This window comes from Urocitellus parryii, chromosome 8, assembly GCF_045843805.1.
Source record: "Urocitellus parryii isolate mUroPar1 chromosome 8, mUroPar1.hap1, whole genome shotgun sequence".
NCBI classification, from domain to species: domain Eukaryota; kingdom Metazoa; phylum Chordata; class Mammalia; order Rodentia; family Sciuridae; genus Urocitellus; species Urocitellus parryii.
The window spans coordinates 69,514,954-69,536,398 of NC_135538.1; the positions used below are offsets into that span (position 1 = coordinate 69,514,954).

The window sequence follows — 21,445 nt, forward strand, 5'->3', positions numbered from 1 at the left end:
GGAAAAGAGATTCAAATTGGCGACGAAAACAAAGCAATTTTAAAACACTCAAATACTTTAAAAATCTCCATTACACATAATAAGTATGCTAATTGTATATTAATTTAGCTATTTATTAAAATTTCTCCAAATAATATTACAGAAAATATTTGGTTAACCAAATCCTTATAGCTGAAATGAATTAAATAGCACTTACTTAAAACAGTAGATGCTTATTTACTGCCTAAAAAGTTAAATGTCTACTACATTACAGGTGCTTTTCTAAATCCTGAGGAAACCATAAAAAACACTTACTATTCTTAACCCAGCAGAACTAACAGCCAATTTGCAGGGTTGAGGAGGGAGTAGAAGGGCAGAAAATAAACAAGGGAAAAATAATTAAATAATATGGTATCAAGTAAAGATATAGAAATAAAATAAAAACTGAGTTATGAAGAGAAAGTAAATGGGAAAAAAAGCCAAAGGGAGTATAATATAACTATCCCAGACAGTGACTGAGCTGAGACCTATTTAGGAAATGGCAAACCCAAGTTGGGAATACCTTACCTGTAACTCAATAACACATAGAAATGAAATCAAATACAAAACAGACCTCCTAACTTTTATGGGGCCCAGGACAAGAGTACAAATAAAGGTCTATATACTAAAAGTCTAAATATTTATAAGTTCCAAATGAGATAACAAATGGGTTAAGGAAATACAGTCCCTTCACCAGAAGCAGTGAGATGAGCAAATATGGCCTCCAACTCCGGATTGATCCCCCACCCTCCTATACTGGGCTCAGTCTGTACTACAAAGGGCCTTACACACCTGCATGTGGGCACCCCAACTTACACCTTCAAACTCATTTACACACAAACACACACAAAGAGAAACAAAGGTTAGCCTTCCAGAAGACAGACTCAGAGAAGAAGCTTGCACTTAAAATCTTGAGGCTGTTTTATTAGGTACTTCAGGGTTCTACAAACCCTGGAGCATGATTTCCTTATGCTCTCATCCCATGAGGAATATCATATAGGAGAATCAGAGATGGCTATTTTAAAGTGTAAGGCTAAGAGCAAAAACCCCTCTTGCTAAAATTAGTGGGCAATATAATACATGCAAAGTCCCCAGCAAGTTTCTTCCCCCTTCATTAATTTACTTAAGCCAATCCCCTCCCCAGGATAACAGACTCCTAGTATCTGTTATAGAGAACTGTTTTCCCCATTATCACCTCTCAAAGAAGGAAAAATGGATAAGTAGCAATTATTTCACATTTAATTAATTTCTACGAGCCAGTCACTTTTAATTTGTACCAAAACCTTTGATGTAGGTATTAGGTAGATAAATTAAAGTTGAAAGTTTAAGTAATTTATTCAAGATACATAAAATAATAACTATCATTAGAGTTAAAAACTGTGCTTTAAAGATAAAGCACAGAAATTCTAACTGCAACTGGTTTACCACCCCTCTTCAAAGAAGCAAATTAGAAATGTTTCATAGAAAGGAAAATAAGATAATCAGAGAAACAGAATAGCTTTTGCATAAAGACACCATAAAAACATTAGATTTAAATACAAGGTGTTCATGTCATAATATAGAAAATTTAGAGACAAATTTCATGTCCAACAGAAGACAATTAGATGAATGACCCATTGATATCCTGACGTGTTTCCACTCTTCTCACTTCAAAGACTTACCCCTCCGTTTTTTCCCAATCTCTTAGATCTTTCCCTTGCCCCAAATGGTATCACCTCTAACATAACAAATTCAAACATCTCTCCCTCTAATTGCAACCCCAGGTTCACTCAGTTTGCTCAGAAAACTTTCAAACCTTCTTATGGAGGGGGTGCTGGTACATGCATGGCAAGAACTCTTTAACACTGAGCTACATCCCCAGCCCCTTCATCACACCTGTTCTTCAACCACATCCACCCCGCTGACTTGTCTAACTTTTTTCCAGTCCATTACACTTTTCCATTATCTCTTCAGGTTTGCTTCTATAATCTATCATTTCAACTACACTCTTGCCAAAACCCTAAATTCTCTTACTTCAATGGGGTTTAGTTCATATATCTTTTACCTCCCCTTAATTATCAAATTTCTCCAAAAGTTGTCCATATTATTATCCTCATTTTCCTCACCTTTCATTCACTTCTCAATCCAACTCACCTAGTTTCTGTTCCCATAAGCCCCAGATAAGGTTATGAATGACTTCCGAGTGTCTAAATCCAATAAATATTATTCAAATTTTCTCATACTTAAATTCTTGCAAGTACTGTATTTAACACCAAATCACCCTTTTTATCTTGGCCTCCACATCATAGTTTGGGTTTTTCACAAATTTTATAAACAGTGCCTTCACCTTAACCCACTCTTAACCATTTTATTCCTTAAGGCTGTGTCTTAAGTCCAATTTTTTCCTCACTTATAGACATTTTTCTTCAGTGATCTCATGCATTTTCATGGCTTTAATTATCATCAGGATGTCAGTATCTGCTTTTCTACCTTCATCTTTTTCCCTAGGATGAAGTGTCAATTTAATAACAACAGTTTGGAATAGAAGTATAGTTCAGTGGTATAATGCTTACCCAGCATACAGGAGGTCCTGGGTTCTAAGCCCTAGCACTTCCCAACAACAACCAACACTTAGAAGTTTCTCTGGTACCTGTAGCTCAACATGTCTAAAACTGATTTCTTCATTCATTCCTCTCGCATACTGGTTTGTTTTACTTCCTTCTGTAAAAGGCAACTTTCCTACCCTGAGTCGCACAAGTAAGAAATCTGCAAATTATACTTTCCTTTACCTCCTTCCCCATATCTGCATGTCAGATCTAGCTTTCATCCTTAATTCATGAAAGTTACAGAAATTAAAGGGAATGCAAAGTCAAAATTGAGGTGAACCAAAGGGTTCTAGCTTTTCCATTGTTTTTCTGTGTTTGAACATTATTATTTTGGATGATATTCAAAATCATGTAAACAATTCATTTTGAAATGCATTTAACAACCAAAAAATAGGTTTAAGTATGTCTAGATGGATACATGATAAAGCAAGTATAGTAAAATATTAAAGGAAGAATCTTGGTAGATATATGAGTGTTTACTATGAAATTCTTTCAACTTTTCTGTACATTTGACATTTTTAGTAACAAAAAGTTGGGAAAACTCAAGCAGAAATGCATCTTGGCTGTAGTGATTAACCCTTTTGTTGGAATTCTAGTCCTAGCCTGAAGGTATAGTAAATTCATCTTATATTCCCAAGGAAAAGGAGGATTGATAAAAACTATTCATTTGCCCAAAATATATTACAAAATTTTTATATCCTTATCTCTCACTTGGCAGCATCCACTGTACTAAGACTGAGCTGTTAAAGAGAAATCTGAATGGGCCTGCAAAGTGATAGTTTAAAGTAAGAAGTGACTATCCTAGTTTGGAAACCGAAAAGGAATGATAGGTGAAAATGATTATCCAATTGATTTAACCTAATTATATTTGGTTATTAGTACACATCATTTCATATGCCCTGTTTCTCATTTGGACAACTGACTAGGTGACAACATCCTTGAGTGAAATAGGAAACTCAGAAAGAGGAACACATTTGTGGAGTGACTTTTTAGGTGTTTATGTTATATCTGAATAGAGATATCCAACAGGTCCAGAACTGGGGACAAATCTGAGTACTGAGAAAAGACTGGGGGTCATCATCATCATAAAAATGGTGTAAGAAGCCAAGATCCTGGGTGAGATCATCCAGACAGGCTGTGTATAGTGATAAGAAATTATTCCTTCTTTTATTCTTTTACCCATCTATCAAATTGTCATTGTTACAGGACCTAAATAAAAAGCGACACTATTTTCTAACACATCATAATTTCCGGATTGCCAAATACAATGACCTATTTGCAAGCCCAAATGTGTTTAACTTACTTTCTCACAGCACTTACTTGTTTGGCTACCTTTTCATCGGCAAGCTATCTTATGGTGACATCTCGATCACTATTCCTCTCCCTCCCCCATTTTCATTCACCTCCATTTTAAGTCTCTCATTGAGACTTAGAATTTGACATTTGCAGAAATCCACCCCTGGTCCATTGGCCCTTAAACCCTCATTTCTAACTCCATTTTTCTCACTGGTTTCAGGTCAAACTCACTAAAGTATAATACCTAGCTCAAAACTAAAAAATGTGTTGGTTGTACAATATGGGCAATACTATCCACCTTGGAGAATAGTATTGTTCTAGCTTGTAAGGATCAAATGGTTTAAACTCTCTGAATCTGCCTATCATGTCCTGAAGACAAAATATTGATTTGCAAGCCTATTGATAGCGCTAGTATGGTGCTACACACGCGTAATCCATAACTTTAAATGAACACGACAAATTACGATAAGTGGTACCTTACCCACATGCTCTTGTGTAAAATTTCTAATATCAAAATACTAAATTCTATCCGTGAGCATTCAGCTTCCATAGTGTTACTCAGGTTGCGTGCGCTGACTCGCTTTTAAAGAATCTCTCAAAGGATCGGGGACTAGCTCAAAGTGACAGACAAAACTGCCTCCTTCCACGTATACCAAATTTGGGGAAATACTTGAGAGGTTTCTTTAAAAAAAAAAAAGATTCGGCTGTTTAGGACCGAAACTGAAAAATACGCCACAAAAACATCTGCAAGCGAATCAGAGAAGAGGAAGTTGAAGGATAACATAGTTCACTAAGCACAGACAAAATGGGAGGTTTCATCTTTCCCGCTGGTTCTTAAAAGACCAACCACAAAGACTTTCCGTCCTGCTCCTCTCCACTTCCGCTCGCGCACCTTAATTGCGTCACCATCTCAGATCTCGCGGGATCACCCTGTTGCGGAAGCCCTTTTTAACAAGGGTCTCGCGAAACTTGTTCTACAGGTCCAAGAGCTAGCCTCTCACCCTTGTCCACCCCATCTCTCAACCAGTTCTTCTTTTCTCTTTCCAAGCCACAAATTACTCCCCTCCCCTCATAGTCCTCCTCCTGTTTCCGATTTCGTATCGGAACCGGAAGTGTGGTGGGCGGGGCCCGGCAGCGGAAAACGCAGCGGAGCCGGAGCCGGGACACGGCAGTGGCCGCTGCCTAGTCCACCGCCACGGATCGCGGGGTGGCAGGGCTGTGCGGCCCCAGGCTGAAGGTCGGCCCGGAGGCGGCTGGGTACGGGTCTCACCCGGATTGTCCGGGCGGCACCGTCCCCGGCCCTCCCGGGCGCCGCGAGGGATCATGTCTACAGCCTCCGCCGCCTCCTCCTCCTCCTCGTCTTCGGCCAGTGAGATGATCGAAACCCCTTCCCAGGTCCTTAACTTTGAAGAGATCGACTACAAGGAAATCGAGGTGGAAGAGGTGAGCGAGGCGGGTCACCGAAGTGCAGGTCGTGGCCCGCCCCCGCTTCTGCAGGGTCCCGGCTCTGAAGGCGCCTCCCTGATCCCTTTAATTCTAGGGGTTCACCCGGGAGCCCTCACAGCCTCTCGGAGATGAGGTGTGGAGGACTGAGATTAACTGCTCGTTGGTAGTTTTTCCCCTTTCTTTGACACTCATTACTAAGTTTGAGTTTGATACTCTGGTGCCTGGATTTGGTTCACCTTAAATAGAATGAACTGGTGAGAGTATGGTCCACCACTTCTCACATCTGTAAGTATTGTAAATTCAGCGAAGACCGTGGCCATTGTGGAGTTTCATTTCGCTAGACCTGGTGTTCTTAAGGGCCAAAGATTGTGTTGTGTTGGACTTCTAGTCCAGTGCCTGCTATTTAGGGATGTTCAATAAATATTTCTTAAATTTGTGGATAATCAAGTCTAATAAAATGTTCCCCGCAGTACCAAAATGGTTCTCAGTTTATCCGATACCATAGGGCAATACTAATAATATTAATTAAGTGTTCTTTCTCCAATTAGGCCAATTTTGATGAACTTTACCGTTAGTAACAAACTAGTCTATGATGAAAAAGTGTTTCAGGTAGCATATTCTAAAAGAGATAACTAATGATTATAGTGACAAACAGAATTTTGCATCAGACCAAAAATCGCTGTTAGAAAATTGAATCCATTCTTTATTCTGCACTAATTTATTTTAGAAAAGGTAGTTCATTGTATCTGTAATGTGTTGCCACTTTTCAAATTCACAGAGGGGTATACGGTTCTGAGGATCATAAAGTTTAGAAAAGTTTTTTTAAAATGTAACTTTTTTTAGGGCTGGGATTGTGGCTCAGCGGTAGAGCGCTTTGCCTAGCACGGGTGGGACCCGGGTTAAATAATCCTCAGCACCACATAAAATAAAGGCATTGTGTTGTGTCCATCTACACCTAAAAAATAAATATTTAAAAAAAAACTGTAAAAAATGTAACTATATTTAAATACACTTTAGAATTTGTTAAAACTTTGTGAATAGTTTCATACAGTTACCATTTATTATTTTTAATTTATATTGCAAGTGTCATAGGGCTGGTCCTAGTAAAATAGTATGAACTCTGAGTTATCTTTATTTTAAAAATCTAAAGTTACTTTGCATTAGCAGCAGATTAAAATTAGTAAGCTAATTAGCATTAACAAGTAAATTATTCCCCGTGCATGTTTTGGAAGAATAATGGATTACTGGATTACATATTTTTATCACATAGAATACCTGTAGAGAACATTGTATTCCTTGAGAATATTCTCATCTTACAAGGTAGTTTGGTGAAAAGAGCAAGATTTGGGGCATTAAAGGTAGGTTCAATATATCATAAATGCTGTGCGATTTGGAAGCACGTTTCTTAACTTATTTGAGCTTCTTAATTCCTTAACTGTAGCTTCCTTAACTACAAAATAAGGGTAAAATTTATATTTTGTCTATAGCGGATCTGATTAAACAGTATATGTATCATCCTACACATTGCTTGACACATATTAGAAAACAGTTCCAGTGAGGAACAGTGACCTGCTGTAAGGTTGTGTGACTAAAAGACAACTTGTATTTTGAAGAAAAGAAAATATTTTTTGGTATCTTTTTTTCCTCTCATTGAGGCTATGTTAAATTCCTTTTTCAGAAATGGATTGCTGATCCAGCTTTCATGGCTAACATTCTTTTTTAAGAATAAAAATTCAGTGAGTCAGAATACAAGAATTGCAGTTTTTAAATAAGCATTTACGTCTACTCTGTGGTGAACTACTATGCTTGGAGACTACAAATTGTTATATAATAATAACTTGTGCTTTACCAAGTCATTTTACAAACTTACTTCATTGGCTTATTGAAACCTTAGTTTTTGCACGCTACTTTCTAAAGCTTTTTGTATTCTTGCTTTTTGAAAGTATGTGCTGAAGAGACATTTATCAATTTGATGCTTTTCCTCAAAAGCCACTTCACTTCTGGTTAGGTTTTTGTTTCCAAGACTCTTTTTTTGGTTTTGTGTTTCAACCATCACCACTGCCTCATATATTTTAAGACATTTTGGGAAGAAGAATTTTGTTTTTAGATGAACTTTTTTTTCTATTTTTAGGTAGTTATTTAGAGTTTTTTGGTTTTGTTCTCTTACTTTTTAGTACCAAGTTTACTTTCACATTGCAGATTTATTTCAGATCTTTCTGATGTTGAGACTGTGACATCATTTCTATCCTATTTTTCATTTGCACACATTAAAAGTGTTATATAATCCATGGTGCACCAGGGGTACTCTATTTTTCAACTTTAGATTCTGCTTCTAGGTTAAATCATGAGTAGGAAAACAGATGACTAAAAACAAACAAAAAAAAAAACAAGCAAAATGTTTTGCATTACTTTCAGTATTATATATGTTCAAATGTATCACCTTTAAATTAAAATCATATACTGTATTTCTCAATATATAATTGAATCAGCATTATATCAACATAATTAGAAACTAAAAAATTCCAACCACAGGTCAATTATAATAATTTAGTAGATAAAAATATTTCTAAATCAGCTGCTTTTAATCACTGCATAATATTGTGGCTCAGTAATATATTGGGCATTTTTAAAATTCCGTTCTATCAAATTTATGTAAGTTCTCAACCTCAGGAATTTACCTACTTTTTTTTAAAGTCCATTTTTATCTTCTTAGATTTGAGTGTAGAGAGTGTTAGAATTAATTGTGAACTGTGTACATTGAGGATAAGGTTGCAAGAAGTGATAAAAACAATGTAGTATGGTGAAAGGTTGCTGGACTGGGCATTTAGAAAATTTTGATGCTATAGATTCTGCCATAATATATTTCTGTAACTTTGGGCAAGTTCCCTCATTTTGGGGGCCTGTGATTTCTCTTATAAAGTAAGGGATTGGACAAGATCATTTCATATCTCTTCCAGTTCTCAAATGAAAACATGTTCGTTGTTTCCAGTGTTTATACTTTGTTTCCACAGTAAGCTTAGAAATTCTTTAAAGACAGTGATTATGATATCCCGTGAAATGTACTTGGTGACCAATTAATTTTGGATAGACAGGTCAAATGAAATCCCCATTTTATAGGTATTAACAAGTGGTTATGAAGTTTTATTTGCCAAAAGCCATGTCTGTAAGTAAATGGTAGGACTGAGGATTGAATTTGAGATTTCTTGCTCATGAGTCATATGCTCTTTCCACTGGATTTACAATGTCACTTTAGTTCTTTCTGATGTACTTGATAATGAAACCTTACTATGGGAATAGAAATACATAATACTCATTTCCTTTATAGTAGTTAGTCCCCAGCATTTAACAAGCATTCTCTGTGAACAATACTACTGAGGTTCTGTGGAGCATGAATAGAAGAATCCTAGGATTCTCTTAGAAATATCTGACTCAGTATGAGACTAGAATAAACAGAACTGTTAGTTAAATTTTCAGAACCATGAACTTAAAACTATGAATATGGTGTAAATTGAGCAGATAAACCATAATTTAAAAGTTAATTGCAGAAGCCTCCACTGAGTGGGGACAAGTTTTAAACTAGGGTTTTGAATAAAGTGACCATCATCATGGGTTGAGAAATTCACAAAGAAGTGTCTTTGCATTTGTTCCTGTGCCCAGAGTGAATGTCTTTGTCTCCTCACTATTCAAATGTCCCTTCCTTAGAGAAACACTCCTCCTGCAACTAGATCTTTTCATTTCTGTTATTTTTCATGGCACTTACAGAAACAGAAATTGTGTATCCCTCTTAGCAAAATTCACATTTGTAACCTCAATGCCTAAAATCTAGAAAGTTCTCTTTAAATATTTGTTGAATTAGTAAATAAAATTATCACAGCATAATTATGACAATTAAATGCCTATATGGATCTCTTATATCACATATAATAAAACAAGGGTTAAGATGTGTTATGTGATTTGACTAAGGTAGCATTTACACTGGAAATGAGATCTGGTTCTTATTCCAATGTTGATTCTATTATATTCCATTCTACTTAGCGAATACTTTTGTTTAACAGAGGTAAAAGATGCAGTCAAGGGCCAGGTGCTATGCATAAGCCAAGTATTGGTGGACCTTTACTGAAATACTAAAACCCTATATACAATGGTTGCTTTGTAAAAAGGAGAGATCCAGAATGTGGATCACAAGTATAGTGTATGAGCAAGCATATTGGACACATACAGTCACTAAACATGTTCTTAAGTCTTATGAGAAACACACACAAAAGTTTTGTTTCAAAAGCTAAAACTTACTGGGAAGAGGAAATGTAGAAAGAGCTTGTACAATGATGTAAATTTTATTGGTTTAAATTATAAATGTATGAGCAACTAGAAAAAACCCTCAATCGTGTGTGTGTGTGTGTGTGTGTGTGTGTGTGTGTGTGTTTATATAAATACACACACACACACACACACACATATATATAACAGTGGTCTGAATAAGCTGAGTCTGTAGATTTGTTAGTCACTATTTAATGCTGGATATATAAAATAATCAATAAACTTTACCATGTGAAACTTAGTGAACACTGATTTCAATAGAAATCTGGAATGGTTATTATGGTAAAGAAGTAGCTTACAGAGATAATTTTTGTGTTGTGCATGTGTAGCTTAAAAGGTAACCTGAGCATATTATTTGAAGGAAAGGCCTATTAAACAGGTCAGAAGTTTTATGGCAGGCTTTAAAAGAGTACATGGAAAATTCAAAAGAAAGAATAATCACCCCTTTTATGTTATCAAGTCTGTCTTGTCAGCAGATGGCAGTTCTACTCTGCCAGTTTATTAATAGATATTGAAGTTCTGAAATAGTTGGAGGCCCCAAGTCCTAACTAATAAATGTATGATCTATGCTTGTTCTGTCATGTTCCAGATTTCTAGCCAAAGTCATGACAACATAGCCAGGGGTCCATTCACATAGTCCATATAACAGAGCCAAACCAAACTGACAGCTATAGTCACTGAACTAAAAATAACACAAACTGGGGCAATTAAGATGAATTATTTAATAGCAAATTAAAAGCACAAAGGTATACATCCTTTTCCATTTAGTTTAGTTGATGTCTTTTTAAAAAATCTAATTTCATGAAGGAATGGAGTAATCTTTTATCCTGAAGAAGTCAGTTTTTTAAAAATTGCTTTCTTAAAATAATTCTGATTTTAGTTTTTGTTCCTTACAGTAGTAATTACATTAACATTCTTATACCATCTCTTATATTGCTATTATATTTTTATTAAGAAATTTAAATCTGCTTTTTAAATTTTTAATGAGACTAAAGTTATAAATCCAAAACCAAGAAGACTAAACCATGGCAGGGAGGGGGGAATGCATATCATAAAAGAATTAATCTAAAATATTTTAACTTAGAAGGAAATATTTCTTAAATTGACTTTTATAGTCAACGTCCTCTTTGCACTCCTATATTCTGTTTTTTACAAAGATGAGAGATTGTGAAGAATATCTGAAATGTTTATTTGTAGGTGTACCACTTTGAATGAATAGTGATTTGAATAAACTGAGTCTGTAGATTTATTCAGGATACTTAAAATTTAGATATTTTCTCATTTTTACACTCTTGATAAAATTAATTTTGGGGAAAACCAGTCATTCAAAATAATTGTTACTGGTAATGTTTCAGAAATACATTATATTTATTCAGATAATGAATACAATCCAGAGGTATATTTGATTTGTGAATTTGAATTAGAAATTTAGTTTTAAGTAAAATGTACTTTTTTCAGTATTTTATAATTTGAATATTATGTTTTTCATTGTTTGTCTCAGTTGGCCAATGCTTACTCAGTAGTGACCCTGCTACTCTCTTCTCTTGATCTGTTATGTCAGTAGAAACATTGGATTGCTGTCTGCAGTTTGTAACTTTGACCTATTCCTTCTCTAACAATGTATGTAATTTCCTTACATGTTTCTTGGTATGACATGTCATAGTACAGGCAAGACGATTTCTCTGAATCTGATATTCTCCACCATTTTATATTCTCAATGTAATAAGTAAATATGCTACCAAGCTATTGGTATTTAAATTTTTTTCTTAAAAGTATAGATTTTTAAAAAACAAAATCAATACACTTGTAATGTTTTCCATATCTACAGAGTGCTCTTAGCCCAAGAGGACTAGAATACAGACAATAGTAGACTTTATTCTTCAGTAAATCCTATTACAGTAGTCATTTCCATGGTTTTGGTTATTTCCCAGTAGTAAAGCAAGACACTTACTGTTTTGGGTATGTGTATGAAATATGTATAAGACATGCAAAAATAGATTCAGTATTTTTAAATAATGGGAGATGTAATAACAGCAAAACTTATACTTCCATAATATTGTCTAATTATGTCTCAAGTTACAATAAATATTTTCCAAATACAATCATGCCAGAATATGAGGATTGGCTTGATTAAAATAAGCTAATATGCTAGATGCAGTGACACAGGTTTATAGTTCCAGGCTGAGGCAGTAGGATCACAAGTTCAAGAGCTGACTGGGCCACTGTAAATAAAAAGGCTGGTAATATTGCTTAGTGGTAAAGTGTGCCTGAGTTCAATTCCCTGCAAAAAGAGTTTTTTTGTTTGTTTGTTTGTTTTATAATTTGCAAATCTACTTAATCAAAGTCAAGTGAACTTCTATATGCTAAAAGGAAGGGACAGAAAATGAAGTCAGTATTTGACATGTTAGACTTGAAATACCTATAGAACCTTGGCCTTTCACTTTTAAATATATCTCCATCTTGGGTAAAACTTTTGGATGGGAAGAATATTTAAGAGTGTGAAGTCATGAGATTAGAGAGCACATTAAGAAAAAAAAGGGCCAAAGACTGAGCCCTAGAAAGTATTAGCATGTAAGATTTGGACAGAAGAAGAGGAGTTAGTGAATAATGCTATGATGGAAATATTTCATAATTAGTCTTCTATTGATTATATTGTGGTGGATTCGGTTTTTTTTTTTTGACACTGCAAACTAACATGAACAGTCCTTTCATACCTCTCTGATTATTGCTTAGAATTAATCACAGAAGCACAATTTCTGGGTCAAAATGAATACACTTTTGGTTGTATCTTAACACATATTACTGTAATCTAGGGATTTACTAGGCTAGAGCCTCCAAGATAGTTCACTCTTTTTCTGGCTGAGTGGTGCCAGTATCTGCTGGGAGATCACTTGATTCTCAACCATACACTCAGTTGCCCTCCATGTGACCTATCCTTATCAATTGGGCTTCTTAGATCACATGGCTGGGTTCCAAGAGGAAGGAAATGGAAGCTGCTAGGCTTCCTCAACCCTGGTTTTGAAAGTAAAATATCACTTGAATCACACTACTGATTAAAGTAGTCCTTGGCTAGACTTGATTTAAGGGATTTAACTCCTCAACTGGGAAATTGCAGAGAAAGAAGAGATTGACGGTAGCCATCTTTGGAGATTACCATAAGCCGTTATTTACGCCTTCTCTTAACCCCAAATTGCTTGTTTCTTTAAAAATATGAGGTTTTTAAAAAACCCTTTTCTAAACTATTAAAAGTCTAATTTGAATATAATCTTTTGAAAAGTTGCTTGTTTTTGGTAGTAACATACTTGTGAGTAGCTTTTTCTAATGCTTCCTTTGTATAGGGCACTGGACTGAAGTTTGTGGAGCCTCCATTATTTTGGCTTCATGAGACATATCTGAAAACTGATCGTGGTTTACTGATTCTGTGATATTGAATAGATAACTTCAATTCTTGGAGCCTTGTTTTTCTCCTAAGGTGGAAGTAAAAAATCTAATATATTCATAGGGTTCTGATGAGACTTAAATTCTATCACATTTGTGAGTGCTATATGATGCAATCAAGGTTTGTTTAGCTACTTAAGAGTTCGTTCTTCAGTCATAAATATTTTCCTTTTTTTTTTTTTTGTATCAGGGATTGAACCCCAGGGATGCTTGAACCCACTGAGCCACATCCCCAGCCCTTTTTTTATATTTTATTAGAGACAGGATCTTGCTTTGTTGCTTAGGGCCTCTCTAAGTTGCCATGACTGGGTTCTAGCTTGGGACCCTCCTGCCTCATCCTCCCAAATTGCTGGGATTATAGGCATGCTGGCCCTTCTTTTCCCTTTTTACTGCCCAGCATGATGTCTCGGTGCTTAAGAAAACTTATGTAAATAATACAGCAAGAGAAGGAGGACTCTTTGGTCTATGTGAGGGCTTCCACTGGAATATTGTATTATGCTGTTGATGTTGTAGCCTAATGCATGGTTTACCAAACATCATAATTACCTGGAGGGCTTGGGAAAACACACTGTTGAGCCCTACCTTTAGACTAAGTAATTCTGAGTAGGAGCCTGATAATTTACATTTCTTACAAATTTCTAGGTGATGCTAATGCTTTTGAACCAAAAACTGCCCTTTGAGGGCTACTGGCTTAATGCTTTCATTATTCTTATAGCTACTTTATTCTGAAAACATTTTTTTTTTCCTCTTGGTTTCTGTGACAGTCTTCTGCTTTGCCATCTGGCTGACTGTTCCTTCTTAGTATTTGCTAGTTCCCAGTGTTGTATTCTCAAAGTTGAAATGCTGGCAGGTGCGGTGACACAAGCTTGTAATCAGCGGCTGGGAAGTCTGAGGCAGGAGAACAGAGAGGCGCTAAGCAACTCAGCGAGACCCCTTCTCTAAGTAAAATGCAAAATAGGGCTGGTTTGTGACTCAGTGGTTGAATGCCCCTGAGTTTAATCCCTAGTACCTACCCCCACCCCCCAAGAAGTCGAAATGCTTCAAAGTAACATAGTTCCAAAGACTACAATATCTAAATGTTGGTTTGTTTTTTGCTTTGGTTTTTTTTTTTTTTAAATCTCATCTAGTTGGCTTCATGAGAAATTGACAAGAAATACCCTCACCCTCCGTATGCTGATGACTCCCACATTTGTATTTTTCCCGTACTTCTTCACAGACGCCCTGGCTCATGTTTTTATCTTCTTACTTTAAACTTCTATTTGGATCTCTAGTTGGTATCTTAAACTTTATGTTTAAGACTAAATTGAGTTATTTTTTAAAAACTTGCTTTTCATTCTTATCCTGTAAGAAATCTGGACATTATTCTTGATTCATCTCTTTTCCTATATACCTATCCTGCCTGCATGCAGACCATCAGCAAGCCCTGTTATCTTGGTATCCTCAGGTTTCTGCACTGCCATCACTCCTTTATTATTATTATTATTATTTAGTTATAGGTGGACATAATATCTTTATTATTTTTTTTAATTTTTATATGGTGCTGAGGATGGAACCCAGTGCCTCAAGAATGCAAGGCAAACGCTCTCCCTCTGAGCCAGAATCCCAGCTCCCCATCACTCTTTTCCCTCACAGCTGCTATCTCTTATTTGGGCTGCTGTAATAGGTTCCTAACACATCTATTATATATTCTTTCTTCCCTGTAATGTATTCACGTAAGAGCTAAAATGATTTTTTTAATGGAAATCCTATCACCTCTCATCCCTTAAATTTCTCCACTCCTTCCCACTTACACCTAGACTGAAATCCAAACTCCTTTTTGTATTATATAGGCCACTTAGGATCTAGCCTCTGCCTATCCCTCCAGCCTTGTCTTAAATCACTTTTCTCTTCCCCTGCTAGGCACCAACCACACTAAACACTCTTTAAGCATTTCTCTAGGTCATTAGTAAAATGTCACCTTTCTTCAGTGAGGCCTATCTAAAATTAGTTGAGGGGGAAGTGCATACATATATGTAAACACACAATTATGTTCCTCTTTTTCCTAGCACACTTACTTTCTGAAATTTTGTATACTTTTCTTACATACCTTGCTTCCTATCTATCAGTTTCTTTTCATAAGAATATACAGCAAGAGTAAGGATTATAGTTTGGTTTGTTTGCTGCTATGTCTATAATCCAGAATAGCGCCTAGACCATAGATAGAATTCAAATATTATGAATAAGAAGGGTATTTTCTCTTAGGGACTTTATATTAGTTGTTTCTTCTCCCTCATCTTGGTTGATTCCCTTTATCATTCAAATATCAGGTTAATAACCTCCTCAGATGGGCTCCTGTTCTACCCACTTAGAAGCTGTCACCAGTCTTTGTCATAATGTCCTTGTAGTTTTTTATTGTCTGTGTGGCTTTTTAAAAACAGTCTGGCTTTCTGTTTTTATTCATCCTTTTGTGTTTTAATTGTTCTTTCTCCTCCACTGGCCCCATATATTAGGAATTATATTTCACAGTAGATCAAGGCCTTTGTCTTTACTTCTGTATTTCTGGTATACCAAATAGTAGCTGAATATAGTAGGCCCTCAAAAGGCCCAGTCCTTTTTTATTTTTTATAAAAAGTAAAGAAATGAAGTTCATTTATTCTCTTTTCATAAAGCCTCATTTTCAGGTAGCTGTCACCCATTTCTCCCTGCTTGCTAACTAGGCCTTTTCCTTGACTTTCATTGATCCTCAGGAACTCAGCCTGTTCTCTGCATTAAGCCCCCCCTTTTTTGAGCAGTCTTTCATTCAACAGCCTCTGATATAAGTCCTAACACTCTGCCCTATAATAGCTTCCTTCCCATTGTCAGAAGACTCTTTGTCAGTTACCTTTTTTGTCAGTTTTTCCTGATCACTTCCATGTTCTGGGGCCAGGGGAGCTTGGGGTATAGTCTCCCTCTGTCTTATCTTTTTTGCCACTATTCTTACTCATTTGTATCTTCTTTTGTTTGCAAGACATATTCTGTGAGGCTGCATGCTATTGGGGGTCTAAGTGAGGAGTAGGTGAGGCCAATATAAGTTTTTTCTGCATTTGAATTCCTAAGCCTGTTCTGGAACAGGTCAGATTGGGGATGAAGTCTTTAACCTCCATCATAGACTCTGAGTTTTGGTTCTCTTCAGCTGTTAAGTATTTTAAAAAGAAATACTACTGTTGTTTAGTCTTGAATTTCTTCTGTACCTTCCTTTTATCCCATGAAGATAGTGGTCTCTTGTTTACAAATACTTTTTCTTTTTACCCCAAATATATCTATATTTATACTGTTGGGGGAAAAGAAGTCATTTTTGATACATAGAAATTTAATTCTCAAGCATTGACTTTCTGCTTATAGCCTTACTCCTTTGAATTCATTGCAGTTATTTCTGTCATATCTATGTATGTGTACAGCCTTGGACATCTTGCCTTTCATTATCGTTTTAGATCCTGTTATTTCATTCCGCTTATAAAATATCTTAAAACTATAATGAGAATGGAGTTTTCTTGAAGCCATAGGCTCTCATCATGAATGTGCCTGTTTTATATTTCAGGGTGTTCTGGAAAATTGCTTTCTTGAGCAAAAGGGAAAAATTTATTATGTCCTCATTTGCCCACAGTTTGTTCCCATAATTTTAAGTTGAAAGCTCAGAGTTAGATATCATCTCATCACTAGGTGGCACTTGTGGATCACAAATGGTCATATATACCCTACACAATTTTTTTGAGAGGGGCATGCATGATCCACAGATAGAGGTGATGTTTGAAATCCCTGTGTGAACATTCCTCAGAATAGAAAAATGAAAGGGAGTCCTACTAAGTACCAGTTGCTTTGATATATTGTAATATATGGTTGAAGAATACATTAAATTACTTTATAATCATTAGTTTATAGTTAGACTGGTTTCTATGCATAGCTTCTTAGTCTGATGTGGCCATAAAGTTGAAAAACTTTTAGGCCCTGTTTACTATCCATATTAATTTACTGTGAGAGAAAATTTGAGTACTACAGCTCTGTTCACTGATTCACACCCAACCCTAAGCACTTACTGTTCTTTTGTAGTATTATACAAATGCCTAATTTTCATTTGTGGACCCTATCGTTATATACTGAGAAAATTGTAAGCATCTCTGTTTTACTGTTGAAAACAGAAGCTCAAGGACATTAACTTGCCCAGTATTAAGACCTAATAAATAGAGACTATGTGCAAATTCAAGGCTATTGGGTTCTAGAGCCTGGGCATCCTCTTTTTTTTTTTTTTTTAATATTTTTAGTTGTAGATGGACACAATACCTTTATTTTATTTATTTTTATGTGGTGCTGAGGATCAAACCCTGTGCCTCACACATGCTAGGCAAGCCCTCTACATCTGAGCCGCAACCCCAACCCCAAATATTTTATTTATTTATTATTATGTGGTTCTGAGGATCAAACCCAGTGCCTCATATGTGCTAGGCAGGCACTCTACAACTAAGCTACAACCCCAACCCCTGGGCATGCTCTTTTCATTATTTTAATGGTGCCTGGTAACCACTACCCATTCATTGTAAAGTAACTAGATGACATGCAAATGATTCATGTTAGTTTCTTTCTCTTACTAGAAGTCTGGAAGAGACCAAGTGCCTAAGCAGTTGGAGGACCCTGAGGTCCAGAGTTAGGAAACATAAAAGAGAAAGTTACCAAAGGAAGGACTGGCTACCAGAAATATTGGCCTAATTTGCAATTTTGCCTAGAGGCATCCTTGTTTCCTTAAGGCAAAGTTGCATATAGAGCATGCTGAAAAATATGTGCTCTGTGCTTCAGATCCTGACTTCTGAATACTATGTGACCATCTGATCTTGTAATCATGTGACCTGATTTTCTTACCTTTAAAATGGAGCAGAATGAAACATGTTAGTGCATGTAAAGCACATAGAAGAATATCTGGCACAAGGTAAACATTCAGCAGAGGTTGACCATGTGGGTGGCTTTATACATAAATGATTTATGGAGTATAATTTGAGCCATGACTAGAGTGTCCATACATTCCAGATTACAATTACTGTCCTTGTATAGTTGTTGTTGTTGTTATTATATTCTGTACAGGAATTAAACCCAGGGGTACTCTACCACTAAGCTACATCCCCAGTCCTTTTTTATTTTTTATTTTGTGATAGGGTCTCACTAAAGCTGAAGTGGGCTTCATACTTGCTATCCTTCTGCCTCAGCCAGTCAAGGAGTGACTGGTATTACAGACATGTTCAACTGTTCCTTGTCTGGTATAGTCATTATCAATGCCCCCTACAAAGTGTCCCTATGTAGATAATAAATCATCTGATCATCCTAGCTATAGTCAGCTTTGTTATAGAAGAGTTTTATGTAAGTTTCTCTAAAGTGAAGATTCCTCCAAGAGACGACATAACTGCTGTCTGGCATATGGAGGACATTATGTGTGTTACAAATTAGGATTGCTACCATTCTAGTATTAGACTACCTGGCATTAAACTGCACTGTACCATTTGTTTGCTGCATATCCTTGGGAAGTCAATTTACTTCTTTAAATCTATAAATCTAACTTATTATAAAATCTATAAATCTAATTTAAATCTAATTTCTGTAAAATGAGGATAGCATTAGTACTTGCCTTCAATGGCTGTGTAAATAAGGTGATGTATGAAAGCATGGAGCTCAATGTCTACATAGAAAATATATGCTATATAGAGAGTTGTTCTAACAGGTATAAAAGCTAATTTTTATTTTGTTTTATTCCATTGTTATTTTTATAGTATGGAAAATTTCAGATAAAAATAGAACAACTTGACAAAGTGATGGACCCATGTGATATCTGTTAGTTTCAGACAGTAATAGGATACACAGCTGATCATTTTTAATTTTTAAAAATGAGATATATTTTACATATTATAAAATTCACCCTCTTGAAATGTTACAGTTCAGTGACTTGCAAATTTACCCAGTTGTTCACCATTACAGTAAATCAGTTATAATATTTCATCATCTTTGCAGGATACTTGCTACCCATTTACATTAATTCCAGTTTTCACCTTCAGAACTAAGCAACTACTGATCTACTTTATAACACTATAAATTTTTCTTTCCTGGGCATTGCATACAAATGGAATCTCATATGTGGACTGGCTTTTTTCACTTAGTATAATTTTTTTTTAATACTTATTTTTTAGTTGTAGTTGGACACTTTACTTATTTATTTTTATGTGGTGCTGAGGATCGAACCCAGGGCCTTGCACATGCTAGGCGAGTGCTCTACCACTGAGCCACAACCCCAACTCTTAGTATTTTTTTTTTTTTTAGTAGTATGATATTTTTGAGGTTCATCTGTAGTGTTGTATGTATCAGTAGTTTGTTTCTTTCCTGATGAATAATATTCTGTTGTATAGGTAATACTGCATTTTGTCCATCTTTCAATATTGCATCTTTAATTATATTTTTTATCCTTTCTTTTATTCACTATCCTTACTTAATTACTCAAAGCTATTTTTTGCTTTTAAATACAATAGCTTAAAACATTTATTATAATTATTATGTTTCTGCTTTTTATTTTTCTGAACCATCTTCTGTTCATTCATCTTGCCTATTTCAATTTTTTCTGTAATTAATAGAATGCTTTACATTGTTTATGCCTTCAAATAATGTTTTGGTTTGTTGCTTTTGATTTTATTTGAGAATGAAGGGGTGTCTAGACCATTGAAACAGTACAATCTATTTTACAGATTGAAACAATACATTTTATTATCTCTTTACTTTAATTAAAATCACTTCTTACCCAGTGGCAAATCCAGATATGGATGATTTCTAAAATTTTCTTAATCAGATTTGATTGTCTCCGGTGTTTATTTGAACTGAATCTATTTGCTTCTGATTCTTTTGGGTTTTTCTTTTAATTTAGGTTGTTGGAAGAGGAGCATTTGGAGTAGTTTGCAAAGCTAAGTGGAGAGCAAAAGATGTTGCCATTAAACAAATAGAAAGTGAATCTGAGAGGAAAGCTTTTATTGTAGAGGTAAGAGATTTTATTTCTGTTGTGTAATCCTTCACCTGAGATACTCTGTGAATTTAATATTATCAAAGACATCGTTTTTCAATTGTCATTTCTCTGTGTACATGAACATCAATTTGGTACTAACAAAGATAGTTCCATAGAAATATTTTTTCATTCACACTTTTAATTCTGATTTTAAATTAGGGATAAACTTAAAATTTAAATGAATTCATCCCTGAATTAAAATAGTATGTCATCTATTTTAAGGCATGTTATTTTAATTTTTAAATAGAAAAAAAAATTTTCTCATTAATGAAAATTAAAAGAAATTTATGCATTCATTCCTAATATTTTTAGAAATTCAAATGAGATTATTTTAAGGAAAAATAACTTCAAATTTGTTTTTTTCTGATTTAGCATGAAAATTTACAGTTCTGTTCTTTAACAGATTGGATGATGAAGACAAGTTTGGTAATCATGAGGTCATTATATTATTAGATTTATTCCTTATTATATTAACTTTGTATTGTTTTGTATATAGATCACAATATTTGATTAAATCAGTTCTTTACACTTTTAATCTCATTTGCCAATGGATTAGTGACCTTTACCTTATAAAGCTTCTGAATTTATATCTGTTCTCATTTAATCAGAATTTCAAAATATACTTACTTTTTTTCCTTTTAATGTATAACATGGAAAAATAAGCTTTGTTTCATTTTGTTTGCTTAGGCTGGCCTCATATTTAGCAATTCCCCTGATTCAGGCTCCCTAGTCACTGGGATTATTGTCTTGTACCACCACATGCCTTTAATTTTAAAGAAATTAGAATTTAATTGTGATATGATGAAGTGATTTATAATTGACTGGGTGAATTGAGAAACACCAGTGATTGGTTTAATTATTAAAGGAAGGTGATCTTTAATAGTGTGCTCTAGGAATCTAGACTCAGTTTACCTTAGTCCCAATTTTTTGTTTATAGTTAGATACAGTCATCATATGCTGTTGCATTGACAGTGTCACAAAGATGGATGGGATGCATGTGTGGTTAAATGCTAGGAATCAAAAGTCCAAAAGATCATAATGGCATGGGAAAATTTTTAAATTAACTTGTACACACATGTAATTTAAAGAGTCCAGTTGTTCTCTAAGACTGTATAATAAGAAACTATAATCCCCTATAGCTTCTCCCATCTAAATTTTCTGCTTCCGAGAGACACCCACTTTGGTGTTTAGTGTCTCCTAATCCAGAAGCTATTTGTTGTACTGTTCCTAAAGAATTAGCCTCTAGTCTTCTGTTTGGATGCCCTGAGGTAGTCATTGAGCTATTGGAGGTTAGGGGAGGAAA

The 21,445-nt window shown here is 35.2% G+C and overlaps 1 protein-coding gene across 4 annotated transcripts in view; it reads left to right on the forward strand.

Moving 5' to 3' along the window:
• The first annotated feature begins 4,866 nt into the window (after positions 1-4,866).
• Map3k7 (mitogen-activated protein kinase kinase kinase 7) overlaps positions 4,867-21,445 on the forward strand; it is a 64,562-nt gene continuing 47,983 nt past the window's right edge. For 2 of the 4 annotated variants that reach the window (XM_026410894.2, XM_026410873.2), the window contains exons 1-2: positions 4,867-5,342; positions 20,008-20,118. In XM_026410894.2, the coding sequence (XP_026266679.1) occupies positions 5,223-5,342; positions 20,008-20,118 (231 nt within the window). In that variant the 5' untranslated portion in view covers positions 4,867-5,222. Of the gene's footprint in view, positions 5,343-20,007; positions 20,119-20,514; positions 20,580-21,445 lie in introns of those variants that run through there. The other 2 variants (XM_026410886.2, XM_026410880.2) reach the window with 2 other exon arrangements.